Raw genomic sequence first — 14,028 nt, 5'->3', positions numbered from 1 at the left:
TCTTTGGAGAAATGTCTATTCAGATCCTTTGTCCAGTTTTCAGTGGGTATTTGTGTTTTCATTGTTGATTTATAAGAATTCTTTAGATATTCTCTATATATTTTGTGGTAAAATATATATAACATAAAATTTACCGTTTTAACTAATTTTAAATGTGTTAATTTCAATTTTAAGTTTTGTAGTGTTAAGTACATTTGTTGTGCAGCTGTCACCACCATCTCCAGAACTTTTTCATCTTCCCCAACTCAAACTCTGTGCCCATTAGACATTAACTCCCCAATCCTCCCTCCCCTCAGCTCTGGCAACCACCATTCTACATTCTATTTCTATGATTTTGACCACTCTAAGAACCTCATATAAGTGGAATCATACAATATTTGTACTTTTGTGTCTGACTTATTTTAGTTAGCATAATATCTTCAAGGTTTATCTATGCTGTATTATGTACCAACATTTCCTTTCTTTTTAGAGGCTGAATAGCATTCCATTTTATGTATATACCATGTTTTGTTTATCCATTCATCTATCAGTGGACACTTGGGTCAGATATATGATTTGCAGATATTTCTCCCCATTCTGTTGCTTGTCTTTAATTGAAGCACAAACTTTTTAATTTTGATGAAGTCCAATTTATCTATTTTTTCTTTTGTTGCTTGTGCTTTTAATGTCATATCTAAGAATTCATTACCAAGTCCAAGGTCATGATGATTATGCCCTTGTTTTCTTCAAAGAGTTTTATAGATTTATTTCTTACATCTAGGTCTTTGATTGATTTTGAGTTAATTTTTTGTATATGGTGTGAAGTAAGGGTTCAACTTCATTTTTTAAAAATGTGGCTATCCAGTTGTCCAAGCACCATTTCTTGAATAGGCTGTTCTTTTTTCATTGAATAGTCTTGGCACCCTTGTCAAAAATCAGTTGACTATCAAAATTTACTTGTAGACTCTCAGTACTATTCCATTGATCTGTATGTCTATCCTTTTGTCAGTTCTGCTTAATCAAGTTTGCCCTCAATCAAGACAGTGTAGAACTGGCATAATTGGGGTGTGAGTCTTCCAACTTTTTCTTTTTCCAGATCATTTGCTTATTCTGAGTCCCTTTCAATTTCATATGAATTTTAGAATGAGCTTGTCAATATCTACAAAGAAGTCAGCTGGGATTCTGACAGGAATTGCATTGTATCTGTATAGGGGAGTACTGCCATCATAAGAATGTCAAGTCTTCTAATTCATGAAGGTGAGGTATTTTTCCATTAATTTAGATCTTTGTAATTTCTTTCAACAATGTTTTGTAGTGTTCAGAGTATAAGTTTTGTACTTTTTGTTAATTTTTTCTAAGTATTTTATTCCTTTTGACTATTGTAAATGGAATTGTTTCCTTAATTTCCTTTTCAGATCATTCATTGCAGGTATATAGACATAAAATTGATTATTCTATATTGTTCTTGTATCCTTCAACCTTCCTGAACTCATTAATTCTAATAGTTTTTTTAGTGAATTCCTTAGGATATTCTATATGTAAGATAATCTCATCTGAATAGGGTTAGTTTTGCATCTTCCTTTTTAATCTTGATTCCTTTTATTTCTTTTTCTTCCATACTTGCTCTGGCTATAGAATCTCTAGTGCTAAGTCAAATAGAAGTGGCAAGAGCAGATTTCCTTGTCTTGTTCCTGATCTTAAGGGAGAAAGCATTCATTCGGTCTTTCACCATTAAGTATGATGTTACCTGTGGGTTTTTTGTAGATTTTGATGAAGTTCCTTTTTAAAAAATTTATTACAGAATAAACATTTTTTAGAACTGTTTTAGGTTTACAGCAAAATTGAGCAAAAGGTACAGTGAGTTCCCGTATGCCCCTGCCCTCACACATGCGTAGCTTCCCCCACTATCAACATTCTGTACCAGAGTGGTACATTTGTTACAATTGATGATGCTACATTGATAGGTCATTAGCACCCCAAATCCGTAGTTTACATTAAGGCTCACTCTTGGTGTTGTACATTCTAAGGCTTTTTTTTTTTTTTTTTTTTTTGCAATTTTTCCATTTTATAAATTTATTCACATTATTTTTTTAAAACTCCATATTTCTTTTTACATAGCTATATGTCAAAAAATAGTAAACAGTTTTACGGCTTACTTAAAACACAAGTGAGGAATACAGACACTTGCTGTACCAGTAGTCGGTTTGGTTGTTTATTTTAAAGGAAATGTTACTAATTTAAAAAGAGTTCCAAGAAATTTAATAGAATTACCAGCAATGATTATTTCTGAAATGTATGAGATATGAAACAATTATAAAAGACTAAAAAACAAAAGGACTCATTAGTGCTCTTTCCTTTTTAAAAAAAATCCAGATGATTGGTCATACCAAAGAAAGTTCAGCAAGTTACAGTGGCTGTAGCCTCAGTCACCTTCAGAATCACTGTCCCTCCTCATGGGGACAGAACACTGAACAGAGGTCAGCAATACGTCTTCAATCGGTTTCTTAGGGTTTTCCTCCAGGTCCGTCTTGATTGCTCCAAACTCAGAAAATTTCCACTCCAACTCATCTCTTGTCAGGTTCATGCCACCAAACACTAGAGGACCAATAAACTGAGCCTTGATATCACCTTCAAGGTAAACAAATATTGTGGGCAGATTCCTATCTGGATAATTGGGTATGCAGGTTGTTGAAATGGCTTTCATAAATTTGACATCAGGAAACTTCCTGGCAAGTTCAGTTAAGTGTTGATTTATCAGGGCACAGAGAGGAATCCCTTGTTTATAAAGGTGCAAGATTACCCACAAGCCCTCACCGGCTTGGGTGACTTCTTCCTTTCCCGAGATCTCCAGAACTTCTCCAAATTTATTCTTCAGTTTAGTTGCTTTCCATTCAGCCAGTCTTTGCTGCCTGTACATTTCAATAGCACGTTCATCCTCCTCATTAAATTCATCTTCATTCTCCTCCAGGTCTTCCAAAGTCATGTCTTCATAGGTTTTCACCACTGACTGCTGAAGGACTCGCTGCTCCTCCTCTTCCGCCTCTTTTTCCAATTCTTTCAGACTTTCTTTCGCAGGCAAGATGCCCTTTTTGCGTAAGATGTCATTCCACTCGGTGTCTGCATTGGGGTCCTGCATCTTGCCTCCAAGCTCTCAAGCCGGTCCCTCTAGGGCTTTTTGACAAATGTATAGTGACCTGTATCCACAATTGTAGTATCATAGGGAGTAGTTTCACTACCCTAAAATTTTTCTGTGTTCTGCCTATTTATTCATTTCCCTTCCTCCGCCATAACCACTTGCAACCACTGATCTTTTTACTGTCTCCATAGTTTTTGCCTTTTCTAGAATATCGTGTAGTTGAAACCACGTAGCCTTTCCAGATTGGCTTCTTTCATTTAGTAATGCACATTTAAGTTTCCTCTATGTCTGATCATGGCTTGGCTTGATACCTTTTTTTTTTTTTTAAGTGTCAAGTAACATTCCATTGTCTGGATGTAACAGTTTATCAATTTGCCTTCTGAAAGACATCTTGGCTGCTTCCAAGTTTTGGCAATTATGAATAAAAATGCTTATAAAGATGCTTACATAATTTAAAAAAAAGGTGGTTATGTAAAATAAAGATGTTTATAAACATCTGCTTGCAAGTTTTTGTATAGACTTACGTTTTCAACTCCTTTGGGTAAATACTAAGGAGCGTGATTGCTGCATCATATGGTAAGAGTGTGTTTAGTTTTGTAAGAAACTGCTGAACTGTTTTCCAAAGTGGCTGTACCGTTTTGCATTCCTACCAGCAGTAAATGAGAGTTCCTCTTGCTCCATATCCCCACCTGCATTTGGTGTTGTCAGTGTTTTGGATTTTGACCATTCTAGGTATGTAGAGGTATCTCATTGTTGCTTTAATTTGCAGTTCCCTAATGACTTATGTTGTTGAGCATCTTTTCATATGCTTATTTGCCATCTGTATGTCTTCTGTGGTGAGGTGTCTGTTTAGATGTTTTTTGCCTATTTTTAAATCAGGTGTTTGTTTTATTATTGCCTAGTTATATGAGTTCTTTGTATATTTTGGATAACAGTCCTTTACCAGATGTGTCTTTTATCAAATATGCAATTTGCAAAGATTTTCTCCCATTCCGTGGCTTGTTTTCTTGTTTGAAGTTTTCTAGTATTTTGTTGAGGACTTTTGTGTTTATATTTGTAAGTGGTATTGGTTTGTAGTTTTCTTTTTCTTTTTCTTTTTTTGTGGTGTCTTATCTGGTTTTGGTATCAGGGTAATACTGGTCTCACAAAATGCATTGGGAAGTGTTCCCTCCTCCTGGTTTTTTTTTTTTTTTTGGGGTGGGGGGAAGAGTTTGTTAAAAATTGGTATTTTAAAAAATGTTTGATATAACTCAGTGGTAAAGCCATCTTGGCCTTTGCTTTTCTTTGGGGGTAGTTTTAATTTAATCTCTTCAATTGTTATACGTATGTTCACATTGTTTATTTCTTCTTGCATCAGTTTCAGTAGTTTCTGTGTATTTAAGAATTTGTCCTTTGTATGTATGTTATCTAATTTTTTGGCATACAGTTGTTCATAGTATTCCTTTATAATCCTTTTATTTCTGTAAGGTTGGTAGCAGTGTCCCCAATTTCATATCTGATTCTAGTAACTTGGCTCCTCTTTTCTTGGTCAGTTGAGCGTAAGGTTTATTCATCTTTTCAAAGAACTAGGTTTTAGTTTCAATGATTTTTTTTTTCTATTGTTTTCCTATTCCCTATTCTGTTAGTTTCATTAATTTCTGCTCCAATCTTTGTTATTTCTTTCTGCTTGCTTTAGGTTTAATTTGCTCTTATTTTTTCAGTATTTTATGGTGAAATGATATACAGTTAGTAGTGTTTTTTACACTTGATCTTAGCCAAAAAGCCAAGAAGCGATAGTAGTAGTATTTTAAAAAATTTTTTCATATAAGGTAGAGCTTAAATTTTCTTTTAATTGGAAATATCTTAGAAACTTACAATAGAAAATGTTTGGAGACCAAAGTACTCTTATATAGATAGGTGATGCTTTGTAAGAAGGGCTTAGTATGCCAAATGAAAGTGATTCTAGTCAGAAAACTCTTCTAGGAATATTTTAATATGAGTAATGTATTACCACTTCTGCCATCCTTTATAGCTTTAAAATGGGTTTGTGGAGTTGTAATTATTGGTGTTTTGTTTGATAATGCATTGAAGAGATAAACAGTGTTCTTTAAAACTTCTTTTTTAGATAAAATCAGTGTTTCTGGAAATAACTCTGATATGATGGAAAACAGCAAGGAAGAGGTATGAATAATTTATTTAATTATTTACTAACCTACTTTTATTGAAACACAATTGATTGTACATATATGTGGGGTACCATGCTGAATAGCAATACTTGTGTGCAATATGTGATGCTCAAATCAGGCTAATTAGTATATTCAACATTACAGAATGTAATAATTTTTTGTGGTCTTTTATCGATTTGTTGCTAATCCCTCCTCCCCCTTCTCCTCCCCCTTTCCCACCTCCAGTAACCTCAGTTCTATTCTCTCCTTTTGAAAGTTCCACATATTATTGTGATCAGTATGAATAATTTAAAGCATTTTAAAGATATTTATTAATTACTAATAATTAACTAGAGTGTATGTCATTAGATTGCTTCCAGTTAATATATACATGTGTTTAAGGTTACTATTATACCCAGTTGCCATTATGATGCTTCAGTTTGATAGTTGTCCAGTTTGTGAAGGTATTGATTGTTTTTTTTATTGTTGTGGTTCACTTCAGCAGTTTACCTCAAGTCAGACAACTGAAGGCTTGCTAACAGACAGCTATTTAACCATCATTATGTTGCACTGGTGGTATTTGACGTAGATGTTATGGGCATGACTTCATGTTTCTGAGGTCTCTTTATTATTGTAGCAACTCATACAGAGGTCCTTTACCTGCTCCGCAAGCTTACAGAGTGGTTTTTGGATTCTTTCCACCTAGTATAAAAAATTGAATCCGGGATAATATATTGATTATACTCGCAAAATGAGGGTAAATTTACTATCTCAAAGCAAGTTATAGAAGTTACTCTGTGCCATATGTTAGCATAGAGAAGAATGACACATTTTTAGATCCTTAAAATTCTCTACCTCTGTTGGGATCTAATTACTGCTGCGCCTTTGTTTTGTTTTTGTTGACTGAGGCTAGGGTCACACTACAGCAGTGTTCCCCCTCCCACCCTCCCCCAGCATACAACAGCAACCATTAAAGAAAAACAAATTTAATCTTCAGTTAAGGAAACCTGACAGGAGATAAGAATTAGTTTTTGAAGTTCCTTTTAGAAAAACATTTTAGGCATATAAGTAGTATCTAATTATATCACTGTATCAAAGATCTTGCTATAGGGAAATAGTTATTGCAGGGATTTTGCTTTGAGAATTGTACTCACCTCTGTATTTATTTCTCACATTTAGGGAACTAGCTCTTCAGAAAAATCAAAATCTTCAGGATTGTCACGATCAAAGAGGTTGGTTGATATTGAAGGGGGAAAAAGTTATTTTCTGTTTTCTGTTTCTAAAGATATAGTCTTTTTTTCTGAACCTACTTCTAACACTCTTGTTTTGAGTAAACTATTTTATACAAAAATACATATTTAAAAATGAATCGTATAGTATAATGAATCCTTTTGTATTTATCCCCTGATTTCAATAATTATTAATTCATTCTAGCTTTGAATTTAGAAGGAATTTTTAGAAGGATTTATTTATGTTTTTAATTTTTGTTTTTTGGCAGCTGGCCAGCACAGGGATCTGAACCCTTGACCTTGGTGTTACAATATCTCGCTCTAACCAACTGAGCTAACTGGCCGGCCAGAATGACTTATTGAGTTTTAGTGGCCCTTGCAATATGTAGTTCATTTCTTTAGATAATATATGTGCTTTAAAAAAGGGAGAAGAGGAGAAATGTTGAATGCCTCATGAAGAACTATTTTTAGGGTTATGTGAAATTGTCTGGGATGGGGAGTTAGGTAGTTATTATAATTACAAGGGGTAAAGTTTTTTTTGTGCTAAATTGTAAAAGCAAATCACACATAAGGACTGAAGCTACTTCCAAGCATAGTATAATGCCCAGTAAACCATGGAGTACTGTCTATTGGACTTTTGTTGTTTCTGACCAATAGGAATGTCTCTTAATAAATACATCTTTCTTGTTATTAATTTATTCTCTAAAGTAGTGATTCTTAAAGAGGAATGCCCTTTAAGACTCCACATGCCCTGGTCCTACCCTAGACCTAATGAATCAATCTTCAGTGATAGGGTACAGAGATTTATGCTTCACTAGGTGATTCTGATGTGCATTCCTGGTTGAGAGCCACTACCCAATCTAAACATGTTATTTATGTTCTTTGGGTAGTGTCCTAATTGTCAGAAATGTCCATAATTCCATGGACTTAATTCTTTCACAGGAAACCTTCAATTGTAACAAAGTATGTAGAATCCGATGATGAAAAACTTTTGGATGAAACTGTAAATGAAGATGCTTCTAATGAAAATTCAGAAAGTGATATTACTATGCAAAGCTTGCCAAAAGGTAATGTGTATTAATTTTTCATATGAAGTTGAAGTTGAAATGTATTTTTTAAAAATCATTATTATAAAATTAGAACTTGATTACTACTATTGCTGTGTATAAGAGGACCAAACTTGGCATTTTCCTAGTGATGGTTTGGAGAATGTATTAGTATGCTGATGGTAATGTGTGTTATTGTGGTTAAAAATTTGTGATACTCAACTTTGAAAAGAATGAAATCTATTTTTTTCTTTCTATTGGGTTTTAGAAAAGGAGTTTTACTTTCCAAATTACACTTGTGGAAATAGGTTTAAAAGTTTAATATTATTAGGTTATGGTTCAGTAAATGATAATATGTTTGCTTTATACAAAATGTAAGTTATGAAAACTTTAAAAAAAAAACATTTACAGTCTAGTTTAGTTTTACTGCATTCTTTAATCCCCTAAGTCTAAAAGCTGAAGTTAAATATCAAAGATAGATTTAGGTGTATTTCTTGCAGTTATCTCTTTTAAAAAAACCTTGTCACATACCTCTCAACTGTTGCCGTTCTAACTGTAAAACCTCATTAATTATATTGGGGAGAAAAGCCAAATGAAAATTTTGAACTCTTCATAGGCCTAGTCTTAGAAGAATATGATTGGATGATAAGAGAATGACAAGGGACTGGGTAATTTCACAGTGTTTTTAAGAGTCAGAATTCTAGATTTTTTTTTTTAAAGTAATAAGTTCTAGTCTCCTAGCAGATTTTAAAAATTTATTCTCATGGTCAGATCTTTTATGTTTTGGTGACAGATTTTTAAATTTGGGAGTTTTAAAAATATGGTGGGTAGAAGGGATGGGACTTTGTTTGACTAGGATAAGTTAGGAGTTACAAAAGGTGAGAAGTGAAATGAGGAAAGGGAATGAATCTGAGATAGAGAAGAAAAATTGATGAGCCTACCATTTACTTGGCTTTGCAAATCATCTATGATAATTTTATATGTAATGGTTTTGGTGGCCGAGGGCAGAAACAACTAACACCGGAGTGTAAGTCCTATAGGCAGTGACTCACTTTGGATTTTTACATTCTCAGTGGTTGTCACTTGGGAGTGCTTATGATATAAGAACTAGAAATTCAAACCTTTCTTTTAATGGTACTGTGGAAGAAAGTCAGTATATGATGTTACTAACCTCTGAACTAAGCTGAATTCTCTCACACCAAAACAAAAATAGGCCTGTTTTATAAGGTTAAATCTGGGTAGTTATTATTATTATAATACTATATTGAGTATGTATAGGTACCAGACTCTTACAGAATTAATTCCTTTAAAACTTGAAACTATGCTGTAAGGTAGTTATTGTTTCTACTTGTAGAGATGAAGGAGCAAATTCAGAGCTCAAGGACTTTTTCAGGTTTAAATTGAGATGCTAAGATTTCAACCCAGGCCTGCCTGAATCCAAAGCTAGTGAGTGCTCTCTCCACTCTGCTGCTTTGCTTTGATTTAGAGAAAAATCTTCAGGGAGAATTCACTTTTTTGTTGTTGTTAATTTTAAATCTTTAGCTCTTTTCAAATGCTGGGGCTTCTCTAAGAGTTATATACATGAAATGATTGTTGTGAATAACTTTTTTGTGGAATTATTTTCCACAGTCTGTAAAATCTCAGTCCTCTGTGTCCTCTTCCCTCCTTTTTTCAGAGACTCAGAAATTCATTTAACAACTAGATACTATAACTTGTCAAAATCTGCCTGTTGAGTAGCATAGGCCCATGTTTCAGAGAGAGCCCCTTAATGCTACCTGATTTTACTTTCTTAATTATTGTGAATAATGGCCGGTTACTAATCCCAGCAAGGTAGGTAACATTGAGACCTAGACCCTTTCTGCTATGCCCGTTTTATTTGCTCTTGAGAGAATGTAATCAAAACTTAAATTGACAACCTCTCTCTTCAATTCACATGTTTTATAGTTTAAAAAGGACATTCTTTTAAAAATATTTCCATAGGGATTAAGAAATGAGCTCATTCTACAATTTATTGTTAGAGCATTTCAGCTTATGTATCTTAAAGTAATCTTCTGTTTAAAACTCTTTAAGGACTTTGCAGGGTAGTGAAGCTTTGACATAGTAATTGGGAAATGCTGCAGAATAGGCATACCAGTAGTAGAATGAATTTCATTGCCCCCCCACCCCCCCAATTCCCCCTCTACCCCTGTTCTCAACAACATAAAAGAACACTTAAAAATCATTTTGAGTTTATGATTTGGATTATGAGAAGAAAAGGATGTCTTTTTATTTTCCCCTCTGGACCACTTATTTTATAAATTCTTTATGGAACTTAGCATGGATGTTTGTATTCATAACAACTTTTGTGATAGGCACTATAAAAACTCAAAATTGGGCTGAGGCTTTCTAATTGATACACACATTTCTATTATAATCAGTTCATAATACCTCCCTCTCCTGTTTTTATGAACTATATTCCAACAAAAAATCTGATTGTTAACACCTGGCCCTTTTACTATTTCCCTGTTTTATTTACTCTTGTGAGGTCCTTATACAAATATTGAAAGTTTGAAAGAAACAAACTATGTACCAGCAATGTTGGCTTTATCTGAACTGAAGTCTTGTACTTCACTTGCACATTTAATATGTGTAATGGTTTTTTAAATGAAATCATTCTAGGTACAGTGATTGTACAACCAGAGCCAGTGCTGAATGAAGACAAAGATGATTTTAAAGGGCCTGAATTTAGAAGCAGAAGTAAAATGAAAACTGAAAATCTCAAAAAACGCGGAGGTAAATACAAGTGAAAATGAAACATGAGTTTAAATTGCTGTTTATGACCATATTGGAAAATCTGATGTGCTTACTAAAAATACCTCCACTTTTCTGCCCATTGTTTATTAAAAGCACTACTTAAAAATAACTTCTGTTTCTCTCTGAGCTCTGAAGCAGAAAAGGTTTAACAATGATCAAAACACCTTTGCCTTCAGTGGCTATTATGTTATCTCAAGAAGTTTAGCATTTCCTTCTTCCACATCTTAGTTCTATAATACAATCATGTGTCGCTTAACGACAGGTATATGTTCTGAGAAATGGGTTGTTAGGTGATTTCGTTGTCGTGTGAAAGTGTATTATGAAAGGGAACAGCAATGAATTTTCCTGTTATCTACACTGGCCACTAGTTGCACGAGTGTGGGCCCTATAATTATGTTACTAAGTCTTTCTGTACCTCACTTTCCTCATCTGTTAAATGGGAATTAGAATAATAACACCCCCACAAAATTATGAAAATTAAATTATAGGTAGGAATTGTGCCTGGCACTCAACAACCACTCAGTGAGTGTTAATTGTTATTAACTACTGTATTGCTATAGGGATGGGTGGGAATCATTTAAAAATGTAAGAATTCTAAAAGTAGACAACAGTCCTTTCACTTGGGGTCAGACTTAATGTGTCAAATGCTTGGCTTTCTATTTTAAAGGTCTGAGCTACCTTTGGGAGGGTCACCCCATGGGTAAGTTAGGTACTCCTCCTCAACGTATTTTGCAGTAGGTTTGTTTACACCAGCATCACCACAAACATGTGAGTAAAGCATTGTGCTGTGACGTTACAATGGTTATGAAGTCACTAGGTGATAGGAATTTTTCAGCTCTATTACAGTCTTATGGGACCACCGTTGTATACATGGTTCGTTGTTGATCAAAACATTGTTATGTGGCGCATGACTGTACCTATATGCCAGAATACCATGTGTTCCTCCTCACCCCAAAAGAATTTCAGATTTGTACAAAATCTTGCCTATGGCTTCCGAGTAATGTTATATATATTTAGAACATTGTTACATAAGAGCAATGAACATCTGCATTAGTATTACCTGGAGTACTTACTTAAAATGCAAGTCCCTTGATTCCACACCTAACAAATTCAAATTTCTGTGGTTGAGGTCAAGAATGTGCCCCAGTTTGTTCTTATATACACTAAAGTTTCAGATTCATTGATCTAAGAATAGCAATGCAGAGATGAGTAGGAAGGAGAAGGGAGCTAGAGCTAATAACCCTCCTTCTATCTCCCTGAGCCATCTATCCCTTTGTCTGTCTATCGTCACTAATATACACAACCATATGGCCAACCATCTATAGAAAGTTTGCATCAGAAGGATTCATTTAGAAATTTGTGACAGTGTAGTATGTGTCCCACTTGTTTGTGTATGATTTTTAAATAGTAACTGTATGTACTTTTTGGGCAGATTAACAGAGCCAGAATCTGTAACTATAAAGGAATGAATCTCCAAAAGATAGAACATGGCACTAAATTTCTAAATAGAAGTGTAATGAAAGCATGTCCATTTAATATTGATCATGTTATATAATTGTGAAATTATAGTGAAATTGTAATATTGGTGAACTTTTGTGTAGATTTTTATTTCAATGCTATGATCATCTTGTTGGAACTGGTAAAAATATATCTTTACGTATAACATAATTTGTATCAGTTTTCAGATTGAATAATTTGTTAGGTTTTTGGCAAAAATCAAGGAAATGTTGCTTAGTCTTTTGTCCACAAGGGGGTGTTCAACTGCTTTCTAGCATAAGGAAGAGGTTTTTTTGAGAATCTAGATCAAAGTAAGGAAACTGCTCTTGCAGCAACAGAGCTCACCAAAGCTAGGTTAGTATACTTAAAACTTAAGAGAGTCAGCAGGTAGAAGGTGATGGTAAGGATCAGTAGCAAGACTTTCCTCTGATCATGGGTTCTGTAGCAAAGGGAGTTAACTAAGTATACTGCATTGTGTCAAAGTTAATGTCTAAATGATGTCTTTTCTGAAGGGACTGTGGAGCAAGTTAGTGTCTGAAATGTGGATAGGAACTGAAAGGAGAGTAAAAGAAGAACCAATTGTTGGGGAGGGTATTCCTAGTACCACTTTGGTATGCTGCTGGTATTTGGTCTCAGTAAATATATTTCTGGAGCGGCTTATTGAATGTTCTGTATAAGAGTGTTTATATACTTAAAGGTATATGTGTGTGTATAGCCATATAGTAGCACGTAAATCTTCCATGCTTATTTTTCTCTTAATATGCTACATCTTTAAGCTGTCAGAAATCACACAGGAAATTTAATTCTAGGTTTATGTATATACACATGTATGAATAAACTAGTGATCTGAGATACTGAATTGCTATAGTTAATATTTAAAGTTTTCAGGGAGATTAGTTCCAAAATTGAAGCCTAAATTGGGAAACTTTTATTTATTTATTTATTTATTTTTAAAAAGATGACTGGTAAGGGGATCTTAACCCATGACTTGGTGTTCTCAGCACCATGCTCTCCCAAGTGAGCCACGGGCGGGCCCCTAAATTAGAAAACTTTGCATATAAAATAATCCTATATTGATTTCGAACAAAATTACAGCACAAAGACATAACTAAAATGACCATGTAAGGAACCACTGTTTTTTGTTATTTATTTCTTTTAAATTTCATAGCCTGTTTTGACATACTCTCCTCAGTTTGTTAGAAAATATATTTTACACTTAACTTTTCTACATGGCATAATAATTTTGTTCTCTCTTTAAGAACATTGAAATATATTGAGCTCAGAAATGAAAATTCCTCTTTGCCATTAACATACTATGATATAATCTTAAAGATATTTCATAACTAAAAATAAAAATTTAGAACATATGTGTGCAGAAACAAGTACATAGGTAAAGTAACATTTCAACATTTTACTATATTTGCTTCAGATCTCACTTATATAAAATATTGGTTCTGTCCTACTCTCATCCATTTTCCCTTCTTCCCACCCCACAGGTAATGATTATCTTGAAGTTTTATGCATGTGCATGTGTATGCATGTTTTTCTGTTTTCTATATATGTGTTTATTCATAAAATTTTTTTTTTCATTTATTATACAAAATAGTATGCTTTATCTATCTCTGGAGAACATTTCTCATTCAGCATTGTTTTCGAAATGTATCCATGTCAGTAAATGTACATCTGGTTTGTTTATTTTTCACTGGTCTGTAGAATTCTGTTGTGTGAGTAAACCACTATTTATCCATTTCCCAAATATGAAGGTATTTCCAATTTCTTATTTTCTAATTTTTCTAATTTTCTAATTAGTCCAGCAACAAATGTGGGAGAAATTCTCAAAAGGATCTGCTAGTTTTGTTTACTTCTTTAAAAAAAAATTTTTTTTAAATTATGAATATTCATGAGATACAAAGCTGATTGTCATCCCTGGTGCCCATGCTGTGAGGGCCGATTCACACTGGCAGCATACCCATTATTGCATACCCAGAAATTGCTTTTGTACCCTGTGTCCCCCACCCAATTATCCCCAACCTCCCTCCCCCTATCTGTTTCCCCCCACTCCACTTCGTAGCCCAAGAATGTTCTCTCCCTCTGCAAGACCAAAGCACTATTGTGGTATTTCTTTCCTTTCTTCTTTCTCTCTCAGTTCCCACATATGAGTGAGCACATGTGGTATTTATCCCTCTGTGCTTTGCTTTTTTTTT

The 14,028-nt window shown here is 34.0% G+C and overlaps 2 protein-coding genes across 6 annotated transcripts in view; one reads left to right on the top strand and one right to left on the bottom strand.

Moving 5' to 3' along the window:
• The window catches only part of ATRX (ATRX chromatin remodeler), a 222,154-nt gene that overhangs the window by 50,424 nt on the left and 157,702 nt on the right, over positions 1 to 14,028 (top strand). For 3 of the 5 annotated variants that reach the window (XM_063083059.1, XM_063083058.1, XM_063083055.1), the window contains exons 3-6: positions 5,220 to 5,275; positions 6,439 to 6,491; positions 7,431 to 7,555; positions 10,193 to 10,306. In XM_063083059.1, the coding sequence (XP_062939129.1) occupies positions 5,220 to 5,275; positions 6,439 to 6,491; positions 7,431 to 7,555; positions 10,193 to 10,306 (348 nt within the window). The remainder of the gene's footprint in view (positions 1 to 5,219; positions 5,276 to 6,438; positions 6,492 to 7,430; positions 7,556 to 10,192; positions 10,307 to 14,028) is intronic. The other 2 variants (XM_063083057.1, XM_063083056.1) reach the window with 1 other exon arrangement.
• On the bottom strand, positions 2,196 to 3,134 carry LOC134367531 (phosducin-like protein 3). Its single transcript, XM_063084272.1, has one exon. The coding sequence runs from the start codon at positions 3,113 to 3,115 to the stop codon at positions 2,402 to 2,404; it is 714 nt and encodes a 237-aa protein (XP_062940342.1). The 5' UTR covers positions 3,116 to 3,134; the 3' UTR covers positions 2,196 to 2,401.

The sequence above is a fragment of the Cynocephalus volans genome, chromosome X, assembly GCF_027409185.1.
Source record: "Cynocephalus volans isolate mCynVol1 chromosome X, mCynVol1.pri, whole genome shotgun sequence".
NCBI lineage: Eukaryota > Metazoa > Chordata > Mammalia > Dermoptera > Cynocephalidae > Cynocephalus > Cynocephalus volans.
This window is presented reverse-complemented; position numbering and strand designations above follow the sequence as displayed.